This window comes from Mirounga leonina, unplaced genomic scaffold (genome assembly GCF_011800145.1).
Source record: "Mirounga leonina isolate KUSES-001 unplaced genomic scaffold, KU_Mleo_1.0 Mir_154, whole genome shotgun sequence".
NCBI lineage: Eukaryota > Metazoa > Chordata > Mammalia > Carnivora > Phocidae > Mirounga > Mirounga leonina.
In genome coordinates, this window is record NW_023270389.1 from 28,361,749 (window position 1) to 28,387,110 (window position 25,362).

Here is a 25,362-nt window from a genome sequence, read left to right on the forward strand (position 1 = left end):
AAGTATCTGGATAACGGCAACCCAACTAGAAAAGATCCTAAATATCTCAGACTCCAGGCTGTGGCTTGTGGGTCTTTCAAGATGGTGCTGCTCTCTCCAGGGAGCTCACAATTTCGGTGAAAGAGGCATCCTGCCCTGATGGGCTCCAGGCTCCAAGTCTGCATCCAGGCTCATGGGAGGGTCAGGCCCAGTGAGGCTCCTGGCACTATCGGGCACCAGGACCCAACATATACTTGGGCACCTGGCACCTTGCCATGAGCTTGAGCTCCATGACATCTGTCGTCTCAACAGATCACTGTGGCAGCCCCGCACCCAACTCTGTCTCCACGCCCTGCTCCCTGCTTCACTGTTAACCTGTGGGAAAATGTGGATTTTCTGAAAATCTTCTCCGGAACCTCTCCCCCTTCACATCTGAGCAGTGGTTTTTTCTTAGCCCCTGGAACTCCCAGGATGGGTTTGGGGAGCAAGGACCTAAAGTTTCATGTGTACACATCTCTGTTACATTTGAGAAAGGAAATCTCCAGCAGGTGTTTACCACCTGTGAGAACAGGCCCCGTGGCAAAGGACCTCCAGACCTCGGCCACCTCTCTTTCATGGGTTCATGCTCAGGCAAGTCTGAGGCAAGACTATCCTGTCCTCCAAGAGCCCTCTGTTCCGGGGTCCTATCTTCTGCCTTTTGAACCCAGAGGCTGACCCCACTGACCCAGTAACTGTTCATCCTGGGGAGGAGCCCTATAAGGTTTCAACATGAAATAACTCCTGGACTCTCAAAGGATACACCGGTTCCTGGAAGAGCATAGTCGAGAGGCAGGAGGATCCCATTAAGCCAGGCACCCCACCCCCCACCCCATGACAGGAAGTCTGGGGGAGGCTCAGCGGCTCCTTAACCACCCCCCCCACATGGGGCCAGGAGGTGCTTCCAGACATAAGAAGAAGAGGGCCAAAGGCCATGAGGTGGGAGCATCCTCAGGAGCAGATGCTTACTTGGCCCCAAACACAGCTCTTTGGAGTCGCCACTAGTGGAAGGAAACTGCTCCCACTGATGAGAAAGCCAAGAATCTCACATGAAAGGAGGAAGAGGTGGCTGCATCCCCCAGGGCTCCGGTGATGGATCTCCTCTCTGGAAGATGAGCCGGGGTGCCCGTACACGCTCCCATATGCACACCCACCTACATGGGACACACATCGCTTTGCTGGCAGCGGACCGTGCTAGGGAAGGTCTTTGGAAGTTCCTGAACATATTGTAAGAACAACTTAGCAGGCATGCACTTTACAGTTTGCAAAGAGCTTCCTTGCCTTCATCGTCTTATTGGAGATTCCTGTGGGCCAGCGCTTGCCAGTGAAGTGTCAGGGCAGATGGCAGCATGGTCATGCTCTCTGTGAGCATTTATTAAGCGCATAGAGCTTGAAGCGTGGCTAAGGCCACACAGCTAAGATGTGGCAGACCGTGACCCAGGACTCAGGTCTCCAACCTCCCTCCTGTGTTTGTCCTCCAGCCACTCTGCCGCCAGAGTCTGGTGACATGAAGGAAGACTAAATGGCAAAGAGCCCCTGCAGCTAGGGGATGCTCTGCAGGAACACCACCTGCATCTCTGGCTAGTTGCTGGCCCTGACTCCTAGGAAGCTCCTTGCCCAGGGGCTGCAGATGTAGGAGGTATTTGCTCCCTGCTTTTGGCCTATTGTGGGAGATCCTTAGAGACATTTAGGAAGAGTGTAGCTCCTCAGCTGTGTGACACAAACTTACTGCCCAAAGACCTGGGCTAGAAGACCCTCTGCTCCAAGGGACACCAGTGGGCAAGGAGACCTTGTGGTCATGACAACTGGTCTGTCTTGGCCAGGACCACAAGAGTGAAGGTGCAGAAAAGTGACTGTTTGGTACCCTTTCAACCACGCCTTGCTCCAAATGCACCACTGAACGCACACAGATTGGGCTGGGAAAGCAGGGAGTCATGTCAAGACCGCTGACCGACGCTGGGCCTGGAGTTCCTGGAATTAGCCAAGTCTAGCTGAGCTTCTTCATGCTCAGGGAGTTGGGCCACTCTGCTTCAAGCCTCGGGGGCAGTCAGGAGGGAGAAGAAGGGAGGGCTGGGCCACTGGCTGGCCCTGAGCTCCCCAACTCTCCCAGGTTTCTTTTCACAGCACCCCCACTCTGCTCCCAGCACCATGGGGCCTCCAAGGGCTGCAGGCAGATGTGGAAGAAGCCCAGGATTTCCTCTGGACCTTCTCCTAGTTGGCCTCGGGGAGAAATCCCACAGAGCTCAGCACTCAGCAGGCCATCGATTAGTTCAGAGAACTGTAGACACTCAGTCAGAAATATCATTTTGGGGCACCTGGTGGCTCAGTTGGTTAAGCATCTGACTCTTGATTTCGGCTCAGGTCATGATCTCAGGGTCCTGGGATTGAGCCCCATGTCAGGCTCTACACTCAGCATGTAGTCTGCTTGGGATTCTCTCCCTCTGCCCCTCCCCCCCCACTTGTGCACACTCTCTCTCTCCGTCTCTCCGTTTAAAATTTTAAAATAAAAAAAGAGGGTGCCTGGGTGGTTCAGTCGTTAAGCATCTGCCTTCGGCTCGGGTCATGATCTCAGGGTCCTGGGATTGAGCCCCGCATCGGGCTCCCTGCTCAGTGGGAAGCCTGCTTCTCCCTCTCCCACTCCCCCTGTTTGTGTTCCCTCTCTCGTTGTGTCTCTCTCTGTCAAATAAATAAATAAAATCTTTAAAAAAATAAAAAAAGAAACATCATCTTTACCTGAAACCATAAAACTCCTAGAAGAAAACATAGTAAGCTCCTTGACTAGATCTTGGTGATGGTTTTTTGAATCTGACACCAAAGCAAAAGAAACAAAAGCAAAAATAAATAAGTGGGATTACATTATTCTAAGCCCTTCTGCATAGCAAAGGAAACCATCAACAAAATGAAAAGGCAACCTACTGAATGGGAGAAAATATTTGCAAATCATACATCTGATAAGGTGTTAGTACCCAAAATATATAAAGAACTCATACAAATCAACAGGAAAAAACAAACAAAAATCTGATTTAAAAATGGGCAGATCTGAATAGACATTTTTCCAAAGAAGACAAGCAAATGGCCAACAGGTACATGAAAAGGTGCTGAACATCATTAGTTGTCAGGGAAATACAAATCAAACCACAACAAGATATCACCTCACACCTGTTAGAATGGCTAGAAAGACAAGAAATAGCAAATGTTGGCGAGAATGTGGAGAGAAGGAGACCCTTGCGCACTGTTGGTGGGAATGCAAACTGGTGGAAAACAGGATGGAGTTTCCTTAAATAATTAAAAATAGGACTACTCTGTCATCCAGCAATTCTACTCTGGGGCATTTATCCGAAGAAAATGAAAATACTAACTTGAAAAGATATGTGCATTCCCTGTGTTCGCTGAAGCATTATTTACAATGGCCAAGACATGGGAACGACCTAACATCCATCAATGGATAAATGGATAAAGAAATTGTGGCGTATATGGGGCGCCTGGGTGGCTCAGTCGTTAAGCGTCTGCCTTCGGCTCAGGTCATGATCCCAGGGTCCTGGGATCGAGCCCCGCATCGGGCTCCCTGCTCAGCGGGGGAGCCTGCTTCTCCCTCTCCCTCTGCCTGCTGCTCCCCCTGCTTGTGCTCTCTCTATCTCTCTGTCAAATAAATAAAAAAATCTAAAAAAAAAAAGAAATTGTGGCGTATATATACGTACAATGGAGTATTATGAAGCCATAAAAAGAATGAAATCTTGTCGTTCCCAACACCATGGATGGACGTTCAGGGTATTATGTTAAGTGAAATAAGTCAGACAGGGAAAGACAATTATCATATGACCTCTACTTATATGTAGAATCTGAAACCCATCCCCCCAAACCCAAAAACCTAAGAACAAATACACAAAAATCAAGCTTATAGATGCAGAGAACAGACTGTTGGCTGCCAGAAGTTGGGGGGTGGGTGGGAGGCTGGGGAAATGAGTGAAGGGGGTCAAAAGGTTAAAAAAAATATCATTTTAAAATGCTCCCTAAAAAAAAAACAAAACTATTCAGTCGGGCATGTGGCTGGTCACCTTGGAGAGGGGGCTGCACTCTGTCACTCTACCTGACCTGCTGGACCAGCTTTAGGAAAATTATCCTGCATGATGAGTTTGTGACCCAGAATCTCCCCAAGGGTGGGACAGGCACCGCTGGTGTTTGTGAGGTGACATCAGAGCATTTAAGGCACCACAATAACCATCACTGGCACACATGGAAAGTGCTTCCTTTTTCCATTTGATCACCACAAGGAGAAAGTCTAGGTTGGTGCCAACATGTTTCTTTAACACTGTCAGCCTCTCTTTCTGAGCAGAAAGAAAAAAAAAAAGCTTTATCTAGCAGGAATTAAATAATGATTTGTTTTTATTCTATTTATTATTATTGGTTTTAAGTTACAGTTAGCCTTCATCTATGGCAAAGAATACTGGGGTTTTTTTTTTTTTCACTTTTGAGTTAGTGATATAAATTTTCCTTTGAAAATTTCTCTTGAAATTTAAAAGTAAGTACATCAGAAATAAATCATAGTTGGTTGATGATTTCATAAAAATTGTGACAGCAGACTGGAAATGACCCAGGTTTGGGAAACACTGGGGCCCACAGTGGCAAGGGTGCCCAGATGCAACAGTGTGACAAGGTGCTCTGGGCAAGGCGTCAGGGAGATCAGGCGCGAGGAGTCCGGAGTTCGGGGTCCCAGTCCTGGTGCTTCCCTGTCTGGCTGTGCAGCCTTGGGCAGTCACCTCACCTTTCTGATCCTGTTTCCCCAGCTACGGAGTGCCCTACAAGGCTTCTTCGGACTTTGGCATTCTAGGATTCAGCCACCACTGAAGTCACAACCTCCTTCCCAACCTAGCTCAGTGCTTCTGAACAAACCCCACAAACCCCACCTTCATCCCCTTCAGGCCACACCCTTGTGCGCTCTGCAGGGGAGTAGGAGGGGAGTGCTGGGGGTCTAGAGCCCCAGAGCTGCTTCTCTTCCCAGCCATGCCTCTACTACCCCTCCCCGCCACCCCCCACCTGATTTGATTTTGTTTTTCTGCTGAGTTTGCTCTCCTGGGGCAGGAAGGCCTCCGTAGAGACTTGTCAGGGCCCTGGGGGAGAATGCTGAGCCTCACCCTAGCGAAGGGTGGGGATGGCTCTTCCACCCACTTGGGAAATGCTGCAGCAGTTGTCTGGCTGAGCTCTGTGACAAAAGGAAAACTCTCAAACCAGAAAAGAGGCATCAGAAGATCTACTCGGGGCTGTGTTTTCGTGGACCTCCTTTATGTCCCCTTCTCCGTTTCCTGGCTTTGGAGCATTTGCAGCTTGCCTGGCAGGAGAGGAGATCGTGACTCACTCCAGCCCACTGGGCTCTGGACTCAGTTCTGCCAAGTCTACCTGTGAGGTACCGGGCAAGTCCCTGCACTTTTCTGCAGCTTGATTTCCCAGCACAGAACATCAGAAGAAGAAGGAGAACACCTACCGATCTCACGAAGACGGAGCAATCAAGTGGGGAAATAAAAACATGAACACTTTGGGTAAATTCAAAATGCCGCACCAATTCAAGGGATTATTAAATGACAGGGATGCTGAAGATGGGAGTTCTTCCCCTGTGAGAGCCAGCTGCAGATGAAGGCGGTGGGGCTGTGGCCGCCTGGCGAGCTGCCACCTGCCTGCTCACCCCAGAACCTGGGCGGGGGTGGGGGGGGCTGCCCAGACCTTCTGCTCCTTCTGGGGCCTGGGGCTGGAGCTGGGGAAGGAGGCCTCCCCCCCCTGCCACTTATAGCTGAGGGAACAGAGGCCTGCAGAGGTTTAGGTTAGCTTTGAATGACATCCTCTCTGATGCTCTTGTTTCCTCCTTTAGTTGCTTTTAACTATAGTGTTAGGACTTTAAAGACTTGTTGGTTGAGTAGATTCGTTCTTGTCAGGACCAAAAAAAAAAAAAAAAAACCAAACCAACCAACCAACCAACCAACCAACCAACCAAACACACAAAACATCAGGCCCCAAACAAAACTCGACCAGTTTCTTTTCTGGAGCAGAATAAAGTTTACAATTGTCCTTGATTCTTCCAATCTTCCCTGTAAACGTTTCAGAGGCTCTACTTTGAATATGTGTGTGAGAAGGAAGGTGAGAATAGTGACCAACTCAGGCCACCTTCCTTCTCGGACGAAGGCCTAATTCCATTCCACGGGGCCAGACGGTCAGTCGCCTCACACTATCCACCCCGGCCTTGCCCTAAACTCAGAGCTCTCTGCAAACCGAGTGAAGTATTTGTGGAGACTTGCTGACAGATTAAGCTGAAGGAAGATGTAAAAGAAGCTCTGTCACCTCTCCTGAGGAGAGACGTGCCGTCTGAGAAGGACCAGCTGCTGAGTGACTGTGCCCAGGGCCGGCAAAGCCCGATGCGGCCCACCAGCTCTATCGCTGGCCCCCGGAGCCCCTGACTCTAACCTCTGTCCCTGAGCATTCCGGCCAAATCGTCTGGCCTCCCGTCCCCCATGAGGGTCCCCACTGCCTTCTCCTGGGTCCTGTGCTCCTCAGGGGCAGAAGGCTGGGGTGGGCGGCAGGCTCGCTGAGCTCAGAGGGCATCACCGGTCCTGCGGCCCCAGGAATTGGTGGCAGGAGGCCAGGGAGGCTTACGAGGCCTCTGGAGCTGGCAACAGGCAAACAGCCGCCCTCCTTGGTGGGGGATCAGTCAGAAAAGAGGGCCCAGGAGCTACTGTCAGACCGAGCCCCAGGCCTAGGAGCGTTTCTCCTCTGCGCACATCCTCTCCTTTCATACCCGTTCCAAGCTCAGCTCTTCCAGGAGCCTGGCCTGGTTTCCTCCACCCTTGGATGCCACTGGCACGTACTTGCTGGAACCACGTTCCCCTCCCTTTGCAAGCCCATGGTGCGGACACGGGAGGCATTCCCCGATTCCTCGCCCTCGAGGAAGGCCACAGGATCTGAAGAGATGGCCTGAGCCACTGTCTCGTCTGCTGATGGGCCCAAGGCCCGGCTGGGAGGGGAGTCCCAGCAGCAGTCACCGAGGCAGTGATGTTCTGAGAAGCCCACGGCCAAGCCAGCGCTTCTTCCTTTCCTCCGCCTTATCTCTGGCCTCTGAAGAGTCCTCCCTGGCCTGCCCGAGCCTCAGCCAGGAGGAGGTAGTCTCGGGCCTCCCCGAGGGGCTGGAGTCAGCCATGCAGGGAAGTCAAGCACTAAAGGAAGCCCGTCCCTTCTGGCTCCAGTTCGAAGGCAGTGGAACTTCTCACGTGGAAAGCCGAGCCCCTCCAGGGGCTTACAGCTTATGAAGGAGGGCTCCTCCCAAGGGACACCCCAGATCCAGTTGTTGGCCACAGCTTCTTCCCTAGGCGTGTCTGTAGCCTCAGCAAGGTGTCTGTGAAAACACGCCACAAGGCAAGCGACGGCTTTCCACAGGGAGGGGTGCCCCAGAGCCGGCCGGGCCAGCTCTCACTCCCGCGCCTCACGCTCTCGGGCACATTCTGTCCTTCAGCAAGCAGGATCATTGTCTCTTCTTGTCGGGTGAGAGCCTGGGGGCCTCATGGGACCCTCCTATCTCCCAGGCCGAGTGGGAGTGAGTCACGGCCTGGCAGTGGGGATACTGACTTGGCAAACACATCAATCACTCCCTCTTGGAGAAGAAGCCTGTACCCACTCTATCTTTCCTTCCCCTGCACTTTTCTCTCTCTTTTTTTTTTAAGATTTTATTTATTTATTTGACAGAGTGACAGCGAGAGAGGGAACACAGGCAGGGGGAGTGGGAGAGGGAGAAGCAGGCTTCCCGTGGAGCAGGGAGCCCGATGCGGGGCTCGATCCCAGGACCCTGGGACCGTGACCTGAGCCGAAGGCAGACGCTTAACCGACTGAGCCACCCAGGTGCCCCTCCCCTGGACTTTTCAAGAACAGAGGCCCGGCCGGTGCTGCCAAAGGAACCCAGGGGCCCCAAGTGACCTTCAGAGCTGAGAAATGGGAGCAAGGGAGGAGGTGGAGCCCGAGTTTTAAGTCGGGATAGTTACGAGGTGGAGCCATTTGCCATGTCTATTTCCTCTCTGTAAAGCCAAAGTAAATGAGGTCCTACCACCTTTCTAGCCTGTTGCAAGGGTTAATTAACTGCTGTTTTCCTGGTGCTTGGAGATGCTCAGATGAAAGCAGGGAGGAAGTGCAGAAGCCATTATCCCTCCGGAGGCCTGAGGTGAGAGGTCTTAGCAGGAAGACCTGCCCCTGCCCCTGCTCCCAGGGAGACCTCCATGTAGGCTTTGGCTACAGAGTCCTGTAGCTATTCAGACTCAGCTTTCAAGTCACACAGAACCCTGAGAAGCTAGAGCTGAATGGGTCCTTGTCTCAGATCTAATCCCCCTGCCTTGCTCCCTGGATGGGAGAGCCAAGGTCTGGAGAGGTGAAGACCACCCCAGATCCCTCAGTTTGTGGTAGCCCAGCTAAGACAAGAATTCAGGCCTCCCACTACTGAGCTGACATGTCAGAGCCACAACCCCTTACTGCTTTGGAATAGGAATTCTCACCCATTTTAGAGATGGGCAAGCTGAGTCTCAGTCAGATTAAGAACTTGCCTGGGTCATATAGCCAGTAAAGGAGCAAAGCGAGGATTTGGATCCAAAGTTCCTGGCTGAAGTTCAAGGTTTATTCCTCTACACCAGGCTGTTTTTGGGAATAGACTGTGTTAACTGTGCATTGGTAAAGATGGTCTCTTTCTCTGCTTCAAGGGCAAGGATCATGTCATGTTTCTCTCTGGCCCCTCCTCTGTAGTCCCTGGCCCAAGGCCCACCCAGCCTTTGTGGACACTCCAACCACACAGCTAACTGGAGAACACTGTGCTTGGGTTTCCCATCCCCTATGGGAGCTTCATGCAACCCCAGCCCTCTCATCTGTAAAAATGGGCCACCCAGGTGGCTTCAGGTTTCGACTGGGCAGGATCACTTCTTCTCACGGTCAGGGTCCCTAGCACGTTGTCTACAAAACTCTGTCATGGGTGGATCATCAAATACTGACATATCTGTTAGGCGAGTTCAGCTAAGAAGGGTTTGGGGAAAAGATTTACCAGTGAATCCTGGACTAAAGAAGAGAAATGGGGTCAATAAACAGGACAAAGGCAGAGTTTTCCCTGGTTATACTCCTGGGGATTCTCACCCTCAGGAGCACGGGGCTGGATTTAACTGAGCACGGTTGAGGGATTCAATATGGCGGCACCCCAGGTGTGCCCTAGCCCAGACCTCTTGGCTGACGATGCCCACATGGCTTCTCTCTCCTAGAAATCAACTCCTGGGCAGGAGGATCTAGTTCAATCCATAACCAAAGAATATCTCACTTGACGTGACTCCTAGAAGACCTGAATGCTCAAGATGTGCTTCCTGATTTGTGAGTAGGAAAATCTGTTCGAGCTGGAGATGATAGAAAAGGAGTAACTGTCTTAATCCAGAAACATTCCCTGGAAATCAAAATTGTCCACTTGCCTCAGCTTCATCTTGACAAACCCTGCGATAAGAACCCACTTCCAGCTTTGGAATGGAAGGGCTGTGCCTTCCAGTGCCTTGAGCTCTCTACTCCCCTCATCTTGGTCTCAGCTGACCCAGAGGAAGGTATCTGAGGGACCCATTACAAGGTCCCCTAACAGGAGTCAAACAGCTTCCACTTCCTCACCAGAAGTGGCTATGGCCTGAAGTAATTCTGTTTGTGTCCCTGGCCTAGGAGAGGAGCACTTAAGGGATTCCTGTTTTTATTACAGGGAATATGTAGGAAGATACCCTGACCTAGGGATGCCAGACTTGGCAAATAAAAATCCCATATCTGAATTTCAGGTAAACAACAAATAACATTTTAGTGTAAATATGTCCCAAGTACTGTATTTTATTGCATTTTATTGGCACCTCTGTCCTGACCCCCATTAATCCTTAGGGCTGAGTGAATCCAGCTTGAGTTTAGGAAGGAAAAAATGGCTGCTCTCTGCTTCTTTTGAGGGAGGCTGGCTCCTCAAGGAAAGAGTAGGCTTGGTTGGGGGACAGGAGGAGGGAGGAAATTAAGGGATCCACACTCTCTTGCAGGTCCCTAAAACACAGTTGTGGTGTTAAAAGATTGAGATGCAAAAACAAAAACCAAAACAAAACAAAAACCCCACATAAAAGGACCACCAAAAGTCTGGAGTAATGAGAACAAAACTCCATTAGACTAGGAGTTAGGAGGCCGGGGGTCCAGTCTGCTGTCCTATTAAGCAGCTGTGTGACCCTTGCTGAGTAATTTACCCTCTCTGGACCTGGATATCCTCAGCTGTAAAGTGTCAGCCTCCCGGGGGCCCTAATATTTCACCAGTCTGGTCTTGAGAACTGGAGCAGAACAGCAGAGTCTGTTTATCTGAGAAATTGAGCAGGGAGGCTAAAAACGGACCCATCCTGCCCCACCTCCCCCCGGTTCCTCCCTCTCCCTGAGGTCTGTGCCACCCTGGGGCTCCTGCTGTGTCTCTGAAGGAGGAGGAGGGTGGAATGGCTGGCAGAGAGTTGACTGGATCAATCAACTTTGGATTGATCAATCTTTGGATCAATCTCCCCTTGTCCTTAAGCCCCTTGATGCTTTTTGTGTGTCAAATTAAATGTAAGTTTTATGTTATGATAAGACTCTGTTGGTTCAATTTTCTTAATTTGTGATATAAGTGATCATAGACTATAAATGGTACAGTTTTACATCTATGGTTCAATTTTCTTAATTTGTGATATAAGTGATCATAGACTATAAATGGTACAGTTTTACATCTATTTAAATTAGAAGACTATTGCTAATATAGAATATAAGATCAAATTGTAAGGTAACACCACTGCTTTTTAAAGATTTTTAGAACTTTCATTTTGGAACTGCGTGCAGATCCTTTGCATATTTAAATAACATATATACTTCATGGGGACCGATCTTTGTTATTTGAAGTTCATTTGATATTTGGAACTGGAGGTAAATCGGAAAAGTGAGGTGCTCAAAGTGGCTAATATTGTTTCTGCTCAAATACAGGTCACGACAGTAAAGAAATAAGGCTGGTTTTCTTACATTTCTTAAACACACTGATAGTTGTGTTTAAAAGAAAAATTTTTTTAGAGGGTCTGGAAATATTTTGAGCAATGGCAGAACTGATGCAGTAGTCCAGAAGAGCAAATAATGGCTGCATTTGACTTGTCCTTTGACCTCCATGCTCCTCCCAACTCGACTGCAAGTTCACTGAGGGCAAAGACCGAATCTCCTCATCTGGGAGTCTGCAGTGTGCCTCTCTCCCTGCCCTGCCCCGGAGTTGCTCAATAGAAGTTGGCTGACGGTGTGAACGTGAAGTATCTGCAGGAAATGGTCCTTCAGCAGCTTTCAGCAACTGCTGAAACCCATTGACGAGTCTCGTGCAGATGAACCACATCCTGCTCCCCTCACTCCCTGCCTTCTGCCGCCATATTGGTTTCACCAGAAGGGAGGAGAGGAAATGGTCCTCTGTCAGTTGTGCCAGCCTTGGGAAAATCCCACGGGCATAGATTATCTCACTGCCACCGAGCTCTATTAGCTTTTGTCCCTCTCTCCTTCTCCCTAAGTGCTGGCCCTGCTTGGGTTTGCCCCGTCCTTGGCTGATTATATGCCTGGCTCCTGTATCAATTATTCCATTTCCTCCCTACCTTGCTGCCTCCCTCTGCCAAATCCTCATGTGTGCTCAGCTCTTCACCGTTCCCATAGCCCCTCCTGAGCTGAGAGGAGACAGGACGTGCCTCAGCAGCTACCCTATCATGAGTCATGTCTGAAGTCCCGCCAGCGAAGAAGGAGCAAGGAGGGTTGGGCCTTAGGGCACGGGAAAGGGAGGGCATTTTCATGGATTGTCAGAAAACAGGCGCAGGGACGGGTGGGGGCAGTTTGGGAGCATCAGGAGCTGCTGAGATGACTGAAGACTAAGTTGATTAACCAGAAGAAATGCCCAACATGGGCCAGGTGGAGATTTTTTTTTAAAGTAAGACCTCTGAAAGAGTTCCTTTGCAGTTCTTGGTTACAAATTTCCATGTGTAATGACCCCACACTGCCCATCTGATAACACTTCACTGTTAATGTAACATCAACCTGTGGGTGAAGTACACACACAGATATCCTCATTCCCATTTTACAGATGAGAAGACTGATACCCAGAGAAGTTAAGAGGTTTATCTAGTCACAGAGCCATGGAGTGGTAGAACCTGGGCTAGAACCTAGCTAAGCTTTCGAGGTTCTGATTTGTAACAAAATATATGTAAAGACTTGTAACATCCACCCAGTCAGCACGATTATTCATTCTGACTGCTGGTCCAGTCCAGTGATCTGCCTTCCCTGGGTCTCATATAAGCCTTTGTACGGCATTACTAAGTCATTTTCTCTAAGTCAGATTTTTGTCTGGTCATCACTCTCGATGTCAAAGCACTTTATCCACATCTGTGCCTGATCTGTCAGCTTATGGGCTCAGTCAGCTGTCTATATGTTGCCCTTATGGTATCAATTGACATAAAAAATCAGAAATATGGGAGGGGAATAAATTTGCAGGAAACCCAGTTAATTCTACCCTCTGGTCCCTAACCCGGAACATGCAAGAAAGATAAATACTCCCCAGTTAGCCCCAACAAGAACTTAGGAAGGAAGGATCAAACTGACAACAAAAAGAACACCTGATTCATAAACCACCCACCCTTTCCCTTGTCCAGAACCCCAAAACTTAGGGGTGACATCTGTAAACAATGTGGATTCGAAGCAAATGCCACTGAAACCTGGAGCCCCAAGAAGACCGCACCCCAGATTCTCATGGAAAAAGCAGCCTCTCGCTCCATCCGCATAATGTCCCACAAAAGAATTCCCAAGAGCCATTCAGGCTAATGCTGGAATTAGCAAAAATAAATGAAAGTCACAGAATTTGGAGACAGGGAGAAAACCTGGGTGTCATTTAGCCCAATACCCCTGATATTCAAGTAGAGGAAAACTCCTACAGTGTTTTATATGGTTGAACCATAGCATTTACCACAGACCTTGGTGCAGGGGCAGGGATAAATAAATATTTGTTCAGTAATGGATGGATGGGCATAGTGGTTTGAAATCACACAGAAAGACAGTGACAGGGCTAGGATTAAAGGATCTAGAATATCTCTACATTTGTTAGTTAAAAAAGAAACCCTTAAGACTGATGATCACCAGTTTTTTTTTTTTTTTAATGCTCATTATTTCATTTAATCCTGACAATAACCCCACGAGGTAGACTTTGTTATACCCATTTTATATGTGAGGAGACTGAGGCCCAGAGGTAGATATATCTTGCCCAGGGTCACATGCTTAGTGAGTAGCAGAGCTAGAATTTGGATCCAGGTTTGTCCAACTTATAGACACTTACAGATACTCCAAGCCCAATGTAGGGCTTAAACTCAGGACCCTGAGATCAAGAGTCGCATGCTTTACCAACTGAGCCAGTCAGGAGCCCCTGTCCAACTTATAAACTCAACACTCCACTCCAGCGTGTACACTCTTATCCAAGAGTCACTGCAGGGAACATGCTCTCCCAGCCCTAGGGGACTTCTAGAGCACCCTCCTTGGTCATCGGCACATACGGAGCCAAGAGGTCTCTTTACGATTTTCCTCGAAATATCTAAGTTAATCTACAAATGGAACTTAAGCATTCAAGCTCCTCTCAAATCCATGATCATAGCAGACATTTTAGAACATGGACTTAAAACACATGTTCTTTTCTTTATGCTTTTGCTAAAACGTTCTCATTTGAGACATCCAGAAATATCCCATCAGCCTAAATAGGAGACTGCACTATTTATAGCCATCCATAAAGTAATGGCCAAGCAAATGGACCGGGTCAGGGCTGCTGGGCCTCACGTCAGGGACCAAAGCAGCCCCTTCCCACCCTGTATCACTCTTCTCAGCAGCCAATGCAGGTTTGCTCTCCCACAAACCCTAAACCATCCCGACCACCATTCCGGGTCTTTTTGAATGGGAGCAGCTCCTTACCGGATATCCCCACGAGCCATTCCCCGCCTGGAACTTGGAGTAGTAGCTGCTCCGGCTGGTGGTCCCATAGTTGTTGTAATTGTCGGCCAAGCCATCATACATGGAACCTTGAGGACAAAGGCAGGGGGTTAGGACAGGGATGGCCGTGCTCTTCACTCACCTCTCCTCCCCACAGCACCCAGGTCCACCATGCCCCGTGGAGGAGACCAGGGCTGAGCTCTTGAAGGAGGAGGATAGCAAATACATCATCTGCTTGCCATCCCTGTCTCTCTACTCTACCTCCTCCACAGTCAGGGCCAAGGAAGGACCCAGGCCGACTGCTGTAGGGACAGCTCTGAAAATCCTGGTTGAGCCCTTCCTGGGCTGACTGAATGTCTCCCTGTTACTTGGGGTCAGTTGACACCTACAAGCCAGGAGTTGGCCTGGAGGGCCATGGAGCATCGCCATTCCATTCCAGGGAATCATGACTCCACATTCCACAAGGATAAGCTCCCCACTGGGGGAGGACTGGCAGGATCTCAGCATTCCAGGTCCAGGGCCCCGAGGTCAGAGCCACAGAGCAGTGAGGGCTGATCAGAGTCCAGTTCGGGGCAAGACTCTGGTTTCAAACCTCAGCGTCCGGCCCCCACTAGTGACGGCGCGGTCTTTTGTCCCTTCCTTCATCTGCTAGGTGCTCCAGATGGTGAAGGGGGGGTGGCCACCAACCTCAAAGGCCCCAGTGAGGATTAATTAATGTTTTCAGAGTGCTTGGAGACCCACAAATGACAGGCTCCACAAGAGGACAGAGTGTCATTAGGGTTATTAGCGGCAGAATGGCTTTGAATCACACAAATCCGAACTGGGTTTTGGGCTCCTGGTGGGGCTGCCTTCCCTTCTCCCCTTCACCAGTGGCAGGTGGGCCCTAAAGGACAGTCCCCCAACTCTGCCAAAGCTGGTCTGTTGGCTGCCTTACTGTCCTTGGAACACGGCTGACCGGGACATGGCCATGACTTTGCTCACACCGTGCCCCTTGCCGAGTCTGCCTTCCCTTCTTGGCCACAACATTCAGATCTCACCTATCTTTCAAGGCCAAGTTTGGAATCTCATCCCTTTGGGGAAGCCTCTTCTGTCCAGCCCTGCCCAGGGCGATCTCTCCTACATCTAAACACATCCTTCCCTGCTGTCTGGACCCTGAGTCACATCCTGCCTGTGGTCCCATTCCCTACACTGGGATCTGCATGAGGGGGGAAGCCAGGGCTCTATGGCCTGGACACCCAGAGCAAGGCTTGCTCCACACTCATTTTATGTGATGAGCCCTCTGGGGAAAAAAAGAAAAGTGGGATCCAGTGAGAGCCTCCTAAGGGGGATGAGCACTTCTTTTCTCTGAAGTGATGGCCAGACTCCAGCATCAGAAACCCTATCTAGGGGGAAGGGTTTGACAGTGATCTTACCTGGCCAAATTAACTCCTTCCCATCTGCCACATCACACCCACTCAGATTCCTAAGCCTTTTTAGGGTAGTGGGTGTGGGGGGGTAGCATTTGAGCTGAGCAAAGTGCGGCGGGGCGGCAGCTTTGGAATGTGCCAGGTATCTCTGCCCGGTGCCATTTCCTCTGTCTGAAGCCAGCCAGAGGGCCGCCCCATTGCACACAGGAGGGGCCACTGCCCCGATTCCCATTCCCACCCCTCCCCTGCCACCATGGAGGATCAACAGGCCATTAGGGTTATCAGCTGTGGCAGGGATAACTTGCCCTGAAAGCCTAGAGGTGTTGACATTGGTCTTGGCTCTGACATTTGGGCAAGTCACTTGCTCTCTCTGGGCTTCAGCTTCTTCTGTAAAAGGAAGGGGCTGGCCTCTATATACCCCAAAGGCCCCACACAGCTCCAGCGTCCCATGGCCATGCGATTATAGTAACCCATGCATGCCCTGTGGCATTCAGAGAAGCTTGCAAGGAAGATGGGGAGACATCAAAGGCTACAGCACCATCTCCTTTGCTGCCTGCCTCGGGGTCCTTCCAGAGGTGTCCTGCGGGCCCAGGCCTGACTCCTAAGGGGACTCTCCCGAGCCTCTGACTTAATCCAAGCTCCCCTACTGAGTGCAGACAGCTGGTTCCTCTTCCTTTCTCAGGAAGCTGCCCCCCTGGAAAGGCTGCCTTTGTCAGGAGGAGTCTGGAAGCCATCTCATGGGCTCAGCCACCCCGAACCAGCTCACACCAGGGAAGGGGCTGTAGCCAGGACCGCATGCACGGTCAGGCCCTGAGGCAGCTGACAGCCAGGTCTCGTCTGACTCCCCTCTGTCCAGCCTACTTCTATCATCCCTTCCAGGGTTTGACGGGCCAGAGTTCACTTGGCTGTTGCCCCGTGAGCAGCGATGTCTCACCCAAGGGCAGCTGTGGGTCAGCCAGCTGCTTTTAGATGGAAAATCTGGGGTGGTGGCAGACAAAGAGTTCTGTGGAGCCCCAGGGAGGCCTTCTGCTAGGGGAGCCATCCCCGGGAGGCTCAGTGGAGGGCAGGCTCCCATGGGGCCTGCACTTCTTCTCAAAAGGGAATCTGTCAGCTGTGACATCACTCACCCTCTTGGTCATCAGATGAAGCATCTCCTCTCTCCATGCCCTGCACCTGCCTGCCTCCCTCTCACATAATCTCCATGTGGGAGGTAGGGAGTTCTCTGCCATGGAGGCAGGGGTGAATAAGACCTCTGGAATGCCCTATCCTTCCAAAAGCCAGTCCCTGTGTCCCAGTGGTGACTTTAGTGATGACAGGTGTGGGCTATAACACTCACTTCTGGTGGGGCCAAGGCCTCCAGGCCCTTCCAGGTGGCTCCTAAAGGCACTCTCTAAGATCCATCTGCAATTGGGAATCAGATCACCTGACTCCCACCTTAAGATGCTTTGCTTGGCTTCCTTGTGAGAATGAGGCTGCCATCACACCAGCCAGTGCTGCTTCTCTGGCAGTAGGGTAGCTGCACTTGGGGCCAAGTTTCTGAGGTAGAGGAGGAGTCCAGAGAAGTTACCTACCTGAGGTCACACTTTGCATTGTGCCCGATGACCAAAGACATGCAGGTAGGAGGTGAGGTGAGCTCTATTAATAAGAGTGCTGCTCCCTTCTCCTGACCCTAGGGTGTCTGGCTGGTACACATGACCCCTGGAAAGTCAGGTTCAACAGCAAGAACATGGGGGTTCTCAGTGAGAGTGATGGTAATAGCTCTGACAGCTTTCCCTTCTCTATCGAGACCCCTGACTTCTTCACAACTCATTTCTAGGGAGCCTTTCCTGATTAACTCCACCTGGTCCCATCACCCCTGGCTGACTGCCTCCTCAGAACAGGGGCACGGGCAGGTGCAGTCGGTTCTCCAACTCATGACTGTGCTAGTGTCCACCATCATGTACTTCGGGCACTCACTGAAGCAAGCATCGTGTCTCTTCTTTCCCTGGGGTCTTGGGCACAGGGCATGGCTCTGGCTGGAGTGGGCCAAACCTGGACTGAGTGGGCCCTTTTTGTCAACCAATTCACCCCTCATGGTGAGGTGCTTAGGTGCCTGGAGGCTCCACATCCTCCAAACTGCAGTATGGGACCAGGGTCCTGGAAGGCTACTCAACCAGGCCCTCCTCCCACCCAAAAATGTCCCTGGTGGGTGGGGTAATCCAGGGACACAGAGGATCTGAGAGCAGCTTGAGAACAGGCACAGTCACCTCCTTGAGGAGGATCCTTGGTGTCGGAGGTGGTAAGGGGAGGTGATCCCAGCCAGCACCCAGCTCACCCCACAGAATCACCCCTACTCTCGTCGCTGAGCACCTGCATTCCCACTGTTTCCTCCAGAAGGGTGCACATGCCAGAAGCAAAGCGTGGGCTTCTCAGTGGAGCTGGCTGATAGTCCAACTTGGGCATTGTCCCCAGGAGGCACATGCCCACCCACAGAACCCCGAGGTCAAAGAGCAAATGTCTCCGAGAACGTATTGCTTCCTCCAGCGTACGATCCATTCCAGCAGCTCTGTCTGCACAGCTGGTCTCATCTGTGTCAGGGTTTCAGGGTGTAAACCCATCTCAAAAAATCCACCACTCAGATCATCAGCATCCCTGGATGCTGCTTCCCTTCGCTGCCTGAGATGATTATCGGATTCTCTCTTGTGTCACAGGGGCAGCGAAGCTTTCTCGCCCACCAAAGCTTTGAAAAGGGAAGCAGCTTTTTTGTTAGGATACACGGACTTCTCTCTCCAAGGGGGACAGGCAAACCTTGGCAGGGATGACTCATCCTTTTCCACCTTCCAAGCTTTCAAATCAGTCACACCCACCGCACCTGAAACATTCTTTCTCTTCTTCTCAGCCAAACCCTTTCCCGGCATTCAAAACCTTGCACAAAAATCAGCTTCTTCTAGAGGCGACCCCACCCAGCTCTGGGCACTCCAAGCCCTGTAGCGTAACCATGTCAGCTTTCTGGCCAGCTGCTCTACCCACTCCTTGCTGGCTTGTGTGTTCCACGGAGTGCGGCTTCTGTACATGGGTGTGTGTGTGTGTGTATGTGTGTGTACATGCACATGTACTTACGGGCCTTTCTCCCAGAAAGCAAGGAGGCTGGGAACTCCCTGAAGCAAAGGATCTTCTGCTTGCACTAGATCCCCACCCCACTCCTGATCCCAGGACCAGGGTCTACCTGGACAAGGCACTCATGACTTCCGCCTGCCTGATGAACAGGCTGCCCGCAGGGACAGAGGTCACCTGAAACCCCTCCCCTCCACTCCCTCCTTCCCCCAGATCCCTCTCCTTTGCTAGTCAGGAGGGCTGTCGCAGGGCATGCTGCACTGGATGTGTATCTATTGCTTGATCTGTGTCCCATAAGGCCCATGTCTCTTCTGGCTTCTACACTGAAGTAAAGCCCATCTGCTCCTCAACACAAAACACTTGGGGAAGGAAGCTCATTATCTTTTGGCCCTGACGATACTTTTATTTCACCCCCTGAAATTACTTCCACCCATGGTGCTCAGTAAGGCTAGGCCCATAGCAAGAAGAATTTAAATGAGGTACTAGGAAGAACTGCCTGAAGATACTTCTGGGATGATGTCCCCCCGAGATGGTCAAGATTGGGCAGGAGCGGTGCCCGTGGGAACGTTCAGGTGCCCAAGGGAGGGGAATGGCCAGATGTCCTCCCATTTCCTTCTGCCAGGCCAGCTGGGAGCACTGTGGACATTCCTATCTGGAAGCTTCCATGCCTGAGGAGGGCAAGGAGTTCAGCACACCCTCACCTGGCACTTTGGCGTGGTTCTCGCCCTTCTCCTGGGCATGTGTACAGAACAGAGATGCTGCTACAGCCTGTGTTCACTCCTCTCCCTCCCAGCTCTGCTGGGACGTGTTCAAGCCCGCTCTGCGGCAGCCCCGCTTCTCTTCCTGATCGTCTGTTCCTGGCCACCGCTAAACTCAAGGACTGGATAGAGGGTGGGAGCATCTTGTGGGAACAGGGCCAGCACGGGGGCAGGGTGGTGGATTTGTGCGGACAAAGGTCAGAACAGGACACAGCCACCTGGCTGGGGATCCAGACTAAAACACTGTCATCAGCAGTTACCGATGTCTATCCGTCTTCGTGCATGTGTGTGTATGTTTGTGTGTGTGTGGACATGTGCGTGCATCTCATGAGGGTGATCCTCATGCCGGGTCTAAGTGTGAGTGAAAGATGGGGACCAGAGCAATGATTCCTTAACTTAGTTGCACATCAGAACTGCCTAGGAGATTTTAAGGGTCCTGATGCCTGCACCATCCCCCATAACTCACTAAATCAGAATCTCTGGGGGTGGGACGCAGGCATTCGCATTTTTTATTTTTTATTTTTTTATTTTATTTATTTTTTTAATTCTTTTTTTTTTTTTAAAGATTTTATTTATTTATTTGAGAGAGAGAGAATGAGAGACAGAGAGCATGAGAAGGAGGAAGGTCAGAGGGAGAAGCAGACTCCCCGCCGAGCAGGGAGCCCGATGCGGGACTTGATCCCGGGACTCCAGGATCATGACCTGAGCCGAAGGCAGTCGCTTAACCAACTGAGCCACCCAGGCGCCCATTCGCATTTTTTAAAATTCCCAGATGATTTCAAAGTGCAGCCAGGTTTGAGAGCAGCAGAGTGGATGGCTTTTGGTATGTTAGGATGTTTACAAGAGGGAAACCTTGATGGACACTCATTGAGGGGAGGAGTCTTTTCGTAGGACAGCTACAGACAGTTTGGGGAATGGTCTGCAGAGGTAGGGAGTGATGTGATCTATTTCCAGAGATGGTTACCATCACAGCACACTTTGGAGATGACCTAATCTGATCTCGTACAGTTGCAGAGGCCCAGAGAGAAGCCATGACTTACCCAAGATCACACACCAGCCAGGAATCAATCCAGGTAGAACCCAGGTCTCCTGACACCAGGCTGGGCTCCTGCACCAGCGCAAACTGCAAGGTTGGGTGTGTGTGTGCAAGCATGCCTACAGGTGTGTACGTGCATGGGTGTGGCTACACATGTGTGTATGTGTGTGCGCCCATGCGCAGTGCACGCCTGCAAAGAACTTCACATGAGGATATCTAACATTCTTCCATCTTATTTTGTCCAAATATCACACATCTTCTAGGGGTCACACCCCATGGCAGAAGTAGTTTCCAGATTTTTAGACCTGGAACGATTGGCTTATTGATATTTATAATTTGGTGTGTGGGGAGAAAAATTTGTTTCTTTTTCGTTTTTCTTTTTTAAACCTCTGCCAATGAACTTAGCAAAGAAGCAGGGTCCAAGGAAACAGCATTTGCTGTGAAACATTCTGGAATACTTGGCATTTTTGTATGTGTTGTAACAGGCAAACGGAAATTCTGGTAAAACCTCAGCTTCAAGCCAAGATACATTGTAAAGAAACAGGAATTGGTTCATTTGAAGTTTAATTAGGATGTTTTGCTGCTGGAAAAAGTTAAAGCTCAGACATCCTTTACCTTCTCCCATGCCAGCTTTGGTCCCGAGAAAACAATGCCAGGAGTGATGTCTGTTCGTGGACTGTGGTCAGGAACGGACAACTTTCAAGAGACTAGAATGAGCAGAACCTCACACGGGCCGAGGTTCATGCTGAGACACAGCCAAATGCAAATATAGAAATGCCAACAAAGGCGGGGTCCCGAGGCAGGGACCTTCACCTGTGCGTGCCATGGCCACCAAGCCAATACAAGGCTGCCCCCTAGGACGGCCTCAAGTAGTAACTGCCCTGCGAGGGATAGATGCAGGATGACGAAGTGGGGAACAGGCACCTTCCCTAGCCCAGCGTGGCCCCAAACCTATCTCCGACCAGGGAGAAATCCAGGTTTGGCCATGTTAGATAGGAAATGGTAGTTCTGAAAAGAAAGGAGAAGGTTGAAACTAAAAAAATCACAGATGTCTAAGCAGGTAGTGAGACAAACAAGGACAATGACACTGTTAGTGCTGGGATTTCTCTGGAACGAGAAGTGATACGAAAAAGAAAGTTGGTGTCATTAGACTTTGTGTGGGATGTATATTCATGGTGATATTGATTGCTCAAGTTGGACCAAATGGGATTCGAGTTAAGCTTTAGGAAGAGGTTCCAAATGAAGTTCTAAAGAACCTGAATGTGGAAAAGCATTCCCTTTGGGCTGCCTAACTGATGCACTAGCCCTTGACCCCCCAACAGGGCAGCTCATGATGAGCACCTGCAGGGACCTTCCCTCCTCAGGCAGCTCAAGTCTCCCTAGCAAAGATCTTTGGCTGAGCAGCCCCATCCCCTGGGTTTCCTCCTGCTTCCCACACAGTCTGAGAAGACACCCTGCCACACACACACAAGGACACTCTGGAAGCACAGGAGAGCAATACTTAATGGCCAGTTCAGAAAAAGACCCAGATGGGCAGGCAGGTTCAGAGCAGCCTCCTTCTGCAGGGTCTCCAGACCCCAGAGCCCCCTCCTCCCTCCCTGGGGACATCCTGACCAGGGCGAAGCATCTATCTCATCTGCTGTGTTTGGGGGAAGGCATGGGTGGAAATAGGTATGGAGTGTCAGGCTCCTTCCACAGGGCTCCCCTCCAAGCCCTTGGTGGCTCAATGCCCCCTCACCGACAAGACAGAGGAGAACCTTCTTGGGGGCGGACTCTGGAGAAAAGCCGATTCTATTGCTGGGATCACCCGTGGCCGATTCCTGACTGTCCTTCACGGGGTATGAGGAGTGGTGGCTGCCTGCCAGGCAACCCGTGAGTTGTGGTTGGCCTTCTCTGGGGCGGGTGTTCTTAACCCGGGGAGCCCTGGTGGGATTCAGGGGCCCCAAGAGAACCAAACACCCTAGAGAATTCGACTCTTCCCTCTTGAAGGAGGATTTCAGGGTGTCCCGGGGGGGCGGTTAAGGCAATGACCCAGGGTATGGTCCTTCCACAACTGCCGGCTCGCTCCTCCCAGCAACCAGAGCAGGTGTATGGGGTATAAACCAACACAAAAAGAGAGAGCAAATTTAGTAGGAATGGCCACTGAGCAAATAGGGAATGCTTGGGCGGTTCTGATGAAGAGAAGGGGGAAATCTGATGAAAACAAAGCCAGATAAACCAGAAACACCAGCTCCAAGTGACCCAACTGCCTCTTCCACCTAGGATGCCTCTGGGGAAACTGCCCCTGTGGGAACCTCACCAGAGCTGAGGGGAGAAGGGACACACCTACAGGGTCAGTCCTTGGAGAAGCCTGTTTCTGGAGAGGGTATGCATTAGCCAAGGAAGTCAACCCTCACCTGGCTGAAGTCCCCTGGAGGACCTTGGGATGGAGAGAAGGAGATCCCACGGAGTAGATGTTACCCACAAGGGGCAAGGTCAGAAACAGAGCACTGCATGATGACAGACACTCGCCCGCATCCCCATAGCTGGGAAGGAGAAGGGGTGTTTGGGACACCAGGGATTTTTGAGATTTTTCTGGAGCTGTGAGCCTGGAGCTCAGGCCAGGGATGGCATGGGAGTGGGAGAGGGACAACTAAGTCTTGTGCCGAGAGTAGGTTGCCTTGAGGTGTGACTGGGCTGTGCCCAGAAATGGGGACTTTTTTTTTTTTTTAATTATCCCAAATCTACTTCCAAAAAAGGCTAGTAAGCAGCTACCAAAGCACCAAATAAAAGAGGAAGCAAATGCTCTGGAGTCTGTATGACCTTGAGTGGAAGTCTGGCAGGAGAGGAACCAGGAGTCCAGGCCAGGGCAAAGGGCACACACAGCAGCAAAGACCTTTAGGTTTGGGGTGCAGGGAAGTCCTCGGCCAGCCATTTTCTCTCCCTCAGCTCTACACAGGGGCCACTCAGGAATGAGAGGGAGAGGGAAAGAGACCAAGCTGGAGTAGGAAATGTGAGCCGGTGTGTGTGTGTGTGTGTGTGTGTGTGTATGGTGGGAGATGGGCAGGGGTCTATCTGGGCAGGGGTCTATCTGTCTCCTTTGCCTCCTTCCTCTTTACTACTCCCCACTCCCCTTACTCTCTCTTCGAGGCCTGACTCCATAAATCAGTCTTGGTTGACCAGTACTGGTTTACAGTCTGAAGAATCTTTATTAGCATTTACTAAGTTTAACTAAACCAGTAAACAGAGAGTTTGCTGGTTTGCGTGTAATTCTTACTGGGAATCTTCTCTATTAAAGCATGTGGTCTAAAAATTCTCCACAAATGCCCCTGTCAGATATTGTACCTTCCTCCTTGAGTTTCAGGGGTCCTAGCCCTTTCTCCTAGGCTCCCGGCTTGGGGGACCTCAGCACCGCGAGTGGGGACAGCCGGCTGATGGCCGGTCAGGCTGAGCACCTGAACTGGACAAGTGCTCACCATGAGGGCTCAGCCCTGGGCGCCTTCTGGGATTTCCAGCCTTGCCAACCTCATTTCCTACCCTCCTCCTGACACTTGTTCCTTCCTACTTAAGCCAGGTGAAGTAGGGAGAATCCGGTGGGAAAGAAAGCTTCTGCATTAGCTACTGAGCGAAGAGGACATCCGCAGCCGCCCTTCCCGGGCCTCGGGGAGCCTCTGGGCGCGCACTGGTCCTGGGTTGACCTTCCAACCAGACTTGCCTCTTCCAGGTGTGAGGCTCCCGCTAAGGCGCTGCGGCGTTCCAAGGCCTGGTCCCCGGTCCCGCAGTGCCTGTCCCGAGCCCCAACTCCGGTCACAGTGACTCCCTCGCCCGGCCCGGCGGCCACGCACTGGTCCCACCTGGATAGGGAACCTGCCGGCCTGGGCGCCGGCCACCTGGCTACCTGGCGTTGGCGCCACCGCGGGGAGTGAGCGGGACCCACAGCCTTGGGGAGACCGAGAGGCGGGGGCTGTTCCGGGGGCAGTTTGGGGAAGAAAGCCTCCCGGGCTCTGGGTGCCGGGTCCACGGGCGCGCGGGCGAGGCTCAACCTCGGCGCGCCGGAGCGACGCCCCTGGCCGTGGCCCCGTCGCCCCGCCGCGCGAGCCCGCCTTCGCGTCCCCAGCCTGGGGCTCGCGCCAGCCGCTCGCCCGCCGCCGCCGCACCCGGTCGGACCGGCCGCGCAGACCCCGCGCTCCCTCGCCTCCCCGCAGCCTCGGGAGGCGCGCCAGCTTCGGTCCCCGCCGCGCGGCCGAGGGGCGCGGGGCCGAGGCGCACGGGTGGCGCGGGGCGCCGAACCTTTACCTCGGTTGGAGTGGCTCAGGGTGGACGACTGGGAAGACTTGGGCTTCTGCCGCTTGACGGTCATCATCACCTGCTCCTGCACGCGCTGCCTGCCCGACGTGCCCGTCTTCATCTTCTGGTCCGAAGGCAAAGCCAGCGTCGAGCTGTCCTGGCCCGGGAAGCATTCGTACGCCAAGGCGGTCTTGAGCGGCGAGTGGTTCATGGCGGCGGGAGGCGCGGGCCGGGCCGGCGAGGGGCGGCGAGGGGCGGCGGGCGGGCGGCTGCGGCTCTGCTGTGCTCAGCGACTCCCGAGGGCCATAGAGTGAGTGGTCCTGGTGAGGCTCCCGGCGCGGCTCCTGGCGCCTCCGCCCCGGCTCGTCCCCGTGCTGGCACTGGCGAGGCCCGCCCTCGGTCGGACTGGATATACCACCCCTGCCCTGCACCACCCACTCCACCGGCCGCGCGCCGCCGCCGCCGCCGCGGGTGCCGAGCTGCAGGGCGCTGCCGCTGCGGGAGCGAGCGCTCCTGGGGGGCAGGGCTGCGAGGCCTGAGTGTGGGACCTCGGCGTCTCCCGGCCCTCCGCTCCTTTCTCTCGCTTCCCAGCCCCGTGACGTGCAGGAGGTGAGGCCCCAGGGAGACGCCCCTCTGTCCTGGCCCTGCTCCCTCACGGAGAAAGTATGTGCTCAGCTCAGGAACCCAGGGAGACTTCTCTCGAGGAAAAAGGAGTCTTTCTTGACCAGCCCCCGCCCCCCGGAGAGCCAGAAATCCACCTTCTTCTGTCCCGAGGTCA

At 52.2% G+C, this 25,362-nt stretch overlaps 1 protein-coding gene across 1 annotated transcript in view; it reads right to left on the reverse strand.

Moving 5' to 3' along the window:
• PKP1 (plakophilin 1) overlaps positions 1-24,840 on the reverse strand; it is a 46,933-nt gene extending 22,093 nt beyond the window's left edge. Inside the window, exons 1-2 of the mRNA XM_035010356.1 lie at positions 24,594-24,840; positions 14,008-14,114 (exon numbers count right to left, since the gene is read on the reverse strand). Coding sequence (XP_034866247.1) covers positions 14,008-14,114; positions 24,594-24,795 — 309 coding nt within the window. The 5' untranslated portion in view covers positions 24,796-24,840. The remainder of the gene's footprint in view (positions 1-14,007; positions 14,115-24,593) is intronic.
• Between the last annotated feature and the right edge of the window lie 522 nt (positions 24,841-25,362).